Source organism: Mandrillus leucophaeus, unplaced genomic scaffold (assembly GCF_000951045.1).
Source record: "Mandrillus leucophaeus isolate KB7577 unplaced genomic scaffold, Mleu.le_1.0 Scaffold290, whole genome shotgun sequence".
NCBI lineage: Eukaryota > Metazoa > Chordata > Mammalia > Primates > Cercopithecidae > Mandrillus > Mandrillus leucophaeus.
Genome location: NW_012103032.1, coordinates 1,334,288 through 1,342,012, shown reverse-complemented (window position 1 = coordinate 1,342,012; position 7,725 = coordinate 1,334,288). Strand labels below are relative to the sequence as shown.

Genomic DNA, 7,725 nt, shown 5'->3' with positions numbered 1-7,725 from the left:
AAAAAAAAAAAAACACGGGAAACAAGTGAGAGGCCTGTCTTGGGGTTCATTGTGATTCCTGTGGCATTTGCCTCCACAGTCACCCAGAGCTTGCACTCCAGCCAGGGCAACAAGAGCGAAACTCCATCTCAAAAGTATCAAAAAAAAAAAAAAAAAAAAAAAAGTCTAGACCAGGGACTCGAAAACTAGTTTGGGGGCAGGCTGGTAGGGAGAGAGGTCAGGGAGGGATGATCTAGAAACTTCCTAGCTACACACAATTGTATATTCATGAGAGATCTGGTCTTTTTTTTTTTTTTTCCAGGAAGAGGTCCAAAGAGTTTTGAGATTCTCAGATGGTCAGTGGCCCCCAGAAGTTTAAGATCCATTTAAGGTAAGAAGAGTGATTCTAGAGGAGGAGGGACCCTGGTACAGTGAGTAGCGAGACTGCAGAAGGGAGGGCTCGCCGGGCTCAGACCCCATGGCAGGCATCCCCGGGACAGCAGCTCCCCACCCTCCTGAAGAGCTTTTGAAACAAAAAGCAGTCCCCCATCCCGCTGAGCTGAACCTAATCTTAATTCTTTGGGGATGTTCGGAAGAATTTTGTCTTGATAAACTTTAGTGGCCTTTTTCTAGAGCTAGCTCTTAAAAAAAAATCTTCTCAAAGGGCAAAAAGTTTGGAACTAACGTTAAAGTCTTCTGGAGGGAAGTCTGGGCTGGGAGGAGGGAAAGCCTGATCACTAAGACAGGGGAGTCTGGAGGAGAAATGCCTGGTACCTTGAAACCCCACAGCATTGCCCTGGGGGAGGGCAGAAGAGCAGGCAGAAAGCAGCGCTCGCCTAAGACCTGCCCCTGGCCCAGGCGCCACAGGTGAGTGTATTTCCTTCTTGGCCCTGACCCTCCAGCAAACACAAAGCCTCGCTCTTCCAGAGGGACGGACCAGCTCACTTACAACGTGGGAACCCTTTCCTGCTCATAGGGCGACCTAGAAATCTCCAAAAGCAGATCTCTAAGCTCCTGTTTTTAACTGGGTTTTCTGAACAAGGGAGCTGAGGTGCCCTCTCCCTTTGAGGCAGTGAGGTCAGGTGGTTTACCTGAGTCTTCCTCCAGGACACTTTCTCCTCCTTACCCCAAATTCCCCAAACTGTGATCTGAGAGTGTTTCATTTAAGAAACAGAACAAGGGTGTGGAGAGGAGGGTTCCTCCACAACAATTTTCAGTAGGGTAATTCAGCCCTTGGCTACTCCCTCTGAAGAAGGGGAAGGGTATCTCTAAGATCCGTTCTTTCCAAAAGATACAATTGTCTTATCTGTCTTCCTCCTCAGTCATATAATCTATTTTGTCAGTTTCTCAGGCTCTCTTCTTTTATGTTGGCAGGAGATTTTGAGGAGCGGGTTGCTCAGTAAGAGGGTCCAGGGACAATGCATCCAAAGCACACAGAGCCAAGATCTTGGATGGCTTATAGGTGGGAGAGGCTCTCCCCAGTCTTCAACAGAGACCAGCTCCTCTTCCCATGGGGCTCAATACCAGGTACTGGAAAATCCCACCTGATTCTCTGGCTTTCACCATTATTACAAGGAGAGGCACTCACAATTTGTTTGTAATTTTACTCTTTCCTGCAGCCTTTGCGGGGTTCCTTTAGAATCTTGCAACAAATGGAGCCAGGGGAGCAGTGACACCTCCTCCCGCCTGCTTCTTTGATAATTAAGGGAACCTCATGTTGAGATCTCACACTTGTCATCATTTGATGAAAAGCTAGCTTTAACTAGCCACTGACACAGATGATTTGGGGGGAAATTATATATTTTTGGGAGGGGGTGCTGCTGAAATCCACAGGCTTCATACAATTCCAAACAAAGCCCCACATATGACTTCAATTACCACCAAACATTTCCAGTTCCCCTCCCCCAACATAAACTAACACAAGCAAACACTTCGAAGTAGGGGGTTCTAACTTACTTTCTCCCTTGTCCCGAAGACAGCCAATAAAGGGTAGTAAGGCACCATTTCTCCCATCACCATTTAGCTAAGAGAGCAAGGTCCAGGGCTGGGAGCACTCTTCTCTGCCCCACCCCCAACCAAGTAGGTAAGGGGGAGAGGGGAGGAGGAGGTGTGGTTTGGTCAAACTAATAAAATGTTACAACCCTGTTAAATGCAATTAAAAGGATAGATCTCTCGAAGATAATTAAATGCACTTTATTATTATGATTATTAGCTTTTAATTTACACTGTTAAGAAACGGGAGATGGTGAAAACTGAGTTATGAGGCATACTTGTATTCAAACCAATCCTTTGGAATTAAAATTCTAAAATATTCCAAATAGTTGAGGGAAATAGTATGTGTTGGAAACTGGAGTTCTCACACTAGCAAGGATACTTTTAGACATCACTTCTCAGGAAGTTAAGAAAAGTCTTGACAGGCCAGGCACTGTGGCTCACGCCTGTAATTCCAGCACTTTGGGAGGCTGAGAGGGGCAGATAACGAGGTCAGGAGTTCGAGACCAGCCTGGCCAATATGGTGAAACCCTGTCTCTATTAAAAATACAAAAATTAGCCAAGAGTGGTGGCGCGCACCTGTATTCCCAGCCACTTGGGAGGCTGAGGCAGGAGAAACGCTGCAGTGGAGGTTGCAGTGAGCCAAGATTGCACCACTGTACTCCAGCCTGGGCGACAGAGCGAGACTCCGTCTCAAAAAAAGTCTTGACTTTATTTGTGGGGGGTTAGGAGAAGATAAGAAACATCTGCTTTAAACATTCTATCGATCTTGTGATATAGAATGTCATGTAAACACTCAACCCACCCCCATAGCCACAAAGAGCCTGTTCAGAGACTTCTAAAGCAAAGACACCATCTTTTTTTTTTTCTTTTTTTTTCTGGAGTTTTAAAGAAACCAGTCTTTTTGTCAAAGGAAAACTAAAAAGCCCACCAGCCCATCAGTCCCCTCCCTCCAACCCACCCATCTTTATCACTTTTTGAAAAAATTAAGCCCCAAACAACAACAAAAATGCACACAAACCAACCCAGAAACTGCTAACCTGAATGCCTGAGATTTTTGGCTGGGGGCGTGAACAGACTGCAGGGAAAGAAGGGGAGAGATGCTAGGACATCTCAAACCCCCCAAATTTGCAAACAACTGCTCAAAGGCGAATGCTTCCCCTAGACATGCAGGGAGGCAGGATCAGTATCCTGGTGGGGTGTGTGTTGGTAGAGGCTGTTTCAAAATACACTTCAAAAAGCATTTTCGGGCCACTGGAAGCACTTGGTGCAGCGAATTGAAAAGAAGCGAAGCCAGAGAGGAGAAAGATCTTCCAGCCTGCAGGGGAGGGGCCAGGGGGCCAGGGGGCCGGGGAGCCAGGGGGCCGAAGCCATTCTTCACCGGATCTCCGCCCTCTCCCCACCAGCACCCCCCACCCCGATTTTTTTTCCACGTCTTCATCTCAGTTGGGACTTTTCCAAAGAGTAAGTGAAGAAGACAGGACACATGAGTAGGGAAAGAAAAGGGGGAAGGAAGCAAAACGAATTCAAGTCCTATTCAAAAATATCCAACAGCTTCCACAGGCCCAGCGTCAGAGAGGAGGCTCACAAATTTGGCTTTTATATTAGTTGAATGGAACAAACTCCTAACGACTCAAAGCCAACAAAAACATCGCTCAGGCTGGGTGCCTCTCCCAGCAGGCCCAGCCCTGCCATATCACCAAAAAACTCCAAAGTAGGGGCGCGTTTTGAAGGGCACTTAAGAAAGAGAACCCTTCCCCCAGCTACATCCCCCAACACACACACACCTCATTCTTCAGCCCTGGCGCCCACACCCCTGGTTTTTTTTTTTTTTTTTTTTTTTTTTTTTTTTTTCTTTTAAATAGAAAATATATATAATTAAATTTACAAAGACTATTTACAGTTTTAATTACAAACCTTGTGGGGGTGCTGGGTAGAGAGTTCTCTTTTAAAAAGCAACCTAAAAGTGAAATGGTTTCGATCGTTCTTTATTTAAAAAAATAAAATACGGAGTCTGTAGGGCCCCACCCCGGGCAGAGGAAAGCGCCGCGCGGGTCCGGCCTGGGGACGCCCCTTACACGGTGGTCTCGCCGTGCCGGCTGTTGGTGAGGCGAGTGTAGAACTTCCTCCACGAGTGCAGCGTCTTGCCCGACCAGATCCAGAAGCCCGATGTGATGCCCACGATGAGCGTCATGAGGTATTTGATCATGTAGACCGTGAAGTCGGGCGACATGCGCGGCGTGTAGTGCGCCGGGCAAGGGATGGCCAGGCTCTTGCAGTGCTGGCTCACCCACGAGCGCTCCCAGTGCTCGCGGAAGGCCTGCTCGTAGAAGTAGCAGGCGATGACGATGGTGGCGGGCACCGTGTAGAGCACAGAGAAGACGCCGATGCGCACCATGAGCCGCTCCAGCTTCTCGGTCTTCGTGCCGTCGTGCTTCATGATGGTGCGGATGCGGAAGAGCGACACGAAGCCGGCCAGGAGGAAGGACGTGCCGATGAACAGGTACACGAAGAGCGGCGCTAGCACGAAGCCCCGCAGCGGGTCCAGGCTGTTGAGGCCCACAAAGCACACGCCGCTCAGCAGGTCGCCGTCGATCTGGCCCATGGCCAGGATGGTGATGGTCTTGACGGCCGGCACGGCCCAGGCGGCCAGGTGGAAGTACTGAGAGTTGGCCTCGATGGCCTCGTGGCCCCACTTCATGCCAGCTGCCAGGAACCAGGTGAGCGACAGGATGACCCACCAGATGGAGCTGGCCATGCTGAAGAAATAGAGCATCATGAAGAGGATGGTGCAGCCCTCCTTCTTGGTGCCCTGCACCACCGTGCGGTAACCGTCCTCGGAGAAGCGCTCATTGCACACCACGCGCTCCTGGAGCACGAAGCCCGCGATGTAGGCCACCGACACCATGGTGTAGCAGCCCGACAGAAAAATGATAGGCCGCTCTGGGTAGCGGAAGCGCTGCATGTCTACCAAGTAAGTGGTGACAGTGAAGAAGGTGGAAGCGCAGCACAGCACCGACCAGGTGAGGATCCAGAGGCGCGCGAAACGCGTCTCCTCCTGTGAGAAGAACATGGAACCATCGGGCCGTGCGGGTTCGCAGGGCGCAGCACAATCACGCTCGCCCAGAAACTTGTAGCTGAGATAGGATGGCACCTTGAGGACGCGCGGGCAGTGGAAGGGGTGCTCCAGCGTGGCGTAGCGCGGGGGAGCGCCGCCGCCGCCCGGGCCGCCCGGGGTGCCCCCGGCTCCCGGCTGCAGTCCCGGTGGCGGCGCGGTGGTGAGCAGCGCGGGCGCTCCGTCCTCGGAGTGGTTCTGGCCCACGCAGATCTGCTCCGCGCCGTGGCGCGGGAAGTGCTCGCAGCGCAGGCGCTCCGGCCACTGAAAACCGAACTTGTTCATGAGCGCCTCGCAGCCCTGGCGCGCGCGCTCGCAGATAGAGCGGCACGGCGGTATGGCCTGTTCCAGCACGGTGCACACGGGTGCGTACATGGAGCACAGGAAGAAGCGCAGTTCGGGCGAGCACTGCACCTTCACCAGCGGATAGAACTGGTGCACCTCCAGGCCTGCGTCCTCCTGGTTCGTGTGGCCCAGAAGGTTGGGCATGATGGTCTGGTTGTAGGCGATGTCCGTGCACAGCGGGATGGAGATGGGCTGGCAGAAGCCGTGGTCCGGGATGGAGATGCCCTTCTCCCCGTGGAACTGGGCCGGCCCCGCGGCGGGCAGCAGCAGCAGCGGCAGCAGCAGGCGGGGCAGGGCGCTGCGGGGCCGCATGCTGGCCGCCGCCCCCCACCCGGCTCCTTGGCGCCCCCCCGCCCCCGCCCCCAACCCGGAGACTGCGCTCCTTCCCCGCCGCCTCTTCGCTGCGGCCGCCGCCTCCCGCGCCTCTTTGCAAACTTTGCTCGCGGCCGCAGAGTTGGGGAGGCCGGGCGGGGGAGGGGGCGGTACGCCTGCCCGCTTGCTCGCCGCGGTCGGACTGAACCGCCCGAGACACCGCGCGCCGCTGCCCTCTCTCCTCTTCCTCCTCCTCTAGCCTCTCAACTCCCCCTCTCCCCTCCCTTCTGCACCCAGCGACTTCTTTGTGCCTCCTCCAGCCCTCACCTCGGCCTCTCCGATCCCAATTAGTCGGTTTCAAGGGGGCCCCCGCTGACGGCCCCGCCCTCTCCTCGGCCCCCCAAAAAAGGGATCCTTGAAACCACCCCGTCGAGCTCTAAGCACCATCCCAAAATGTGCTCTCGGCCAATCAGATTTAAACCCGAGGACCAGGCCCGAGGGCTGGATTGGTCGACCGCAACATAATGAGATCAGAAACCAGATGCCAACAAAACTTTCCCCCCCACCCCGCCTTTTGCTTTTTAAAGAGACAAGCTATTATTATATTAAGGGCTGTTTGCCCAGCCCGGGGTTTCTCCGGAGTCGCCGAGGCGCGATCGGGGGACACTACTCAACCCTGACTCACTCCTCTTCCTGGCCCGAGGTGCCCTGGGTGGGGACTCTTTAAACCTTTGCCTCCGCCCCCGATCATCGAACCCCACCTATTCCTAGTCGAATTTTTCAAATCGAATGAAACATCTCAAATTTAAAAATTAAAAGTGAGACTTTAAAAAAAAAAAAAACTAACAATTTACAAAGACCTTTTCTGTCCGCTCTTTCTGGAGCCCAGGCGAAAGTTTCACTTCACTTTACACGTAGACGCCTCGCCTCCCCCTCCACACACCCTTAAAAACCCTCTGGAAAATGGGAGCCTGTCTCTTTAAGAGGCTCTTAAAGGGACCAGGACTCCGAGGCGTAATTGCCCCGTAGCCAGCACAAAGGAGCCCATTATGGTTCTTTGTGTTCGGTGGCACCTCAAAGTGAGAAAACTCAGGAACTCGGAGGCCCGGAGCTGGAGGGTAGGGGCGGGGGGCTTGTTGGGAGCGAAGGGAAGGAGAATGGCCCGGAGCTGCGGCTTCTCCCTCCCGCTTCTTCTGCGGCAAATCTTAATTGTGCAAAGTAAAGTTTAGTTGCCCTAAGGAGGAGGTCTTAATCGAAAGTTAATGGTGGGGGACGGGGGGTGACGGGCAATTTTGAGTGAAGGGACGACTTTCTTAGGCCTGATGAACATTTGGGGGAATTTTCCTTCTGCCTCCCCACCTCCACCTCCGCCCCCTAAAAAGCTTCCAGATCCCGTCTCCAGGACGGGAGGGGAGTTTTACCCAAATCTTAAGTAGTTCCACACCAGAGAGGGGTGGCGTGTGTGAGGTAGGAGGAGACTAGGGGGTTGTGGTGAGTTATCCCCTCCATATCTCTCACCTGGTGAAGGGTGGGTGGTGGCCAGCAGGGTTCCTGCTACTTTTAGAATTTTTTTTTTTTTCCCTTCCAGGATTTTAAATTTGAGAAAGGGGGTCGAGGAGGAATTTGCATGTAAATCTCCTGGGCCTGATACTGGATGATGGATCAATTATTTTCTGTTGTCTCTCCCGAGGGACAGGGGAAGGGGGGGACTTAAAAAGAAGAAAGAAAATTGAGTTTAGAAAGCCCCTTTGCTTCACAGTATGGGCCAAATCCTCACAGTCTGGTGAAATGTTTCTTGCTCCAATATAGAAATGAATTGTTTTAAACAATAACAGCAGCAGAAGAAAAATAACAAAAAGAAGAAAGGAGTAAGGAGAAGGAAAGAATATTCTAAGTAGATGGATACAAAGGGATCCAGGTTTGACAGGATTTTAAAAAAAAAATTTTTTTTTCCTGATTGAATGAATGATACAAAGATGTTC

General features: G+C 52.2%; 1 protein-coding gene across 1 annotated transcript; it reads right to left on the bottom strand.

Annotated features, from left to right (window-relative positions):
• Positions 1-2,154: 2,154 nt before the first annotated feature.
• FZD2 (frizzled class receptor 2) lies at positions 2,155-6,656 on the bottom strand. The gene has a single exon (XM_011985924.1). It carries the CDS (start codon positions 5,741-5,743, stop codon positions 4,046-4,048), a length of 1,698 nt encoding a protein of 565 aa, XP_011841314.1. The 5' UTR covers positions 5,744-6,656; the 3' UTR covers positions 2,155-4,045.
• Positions 6,657-7,725: the final 1,069 nt, after the last annotated feature.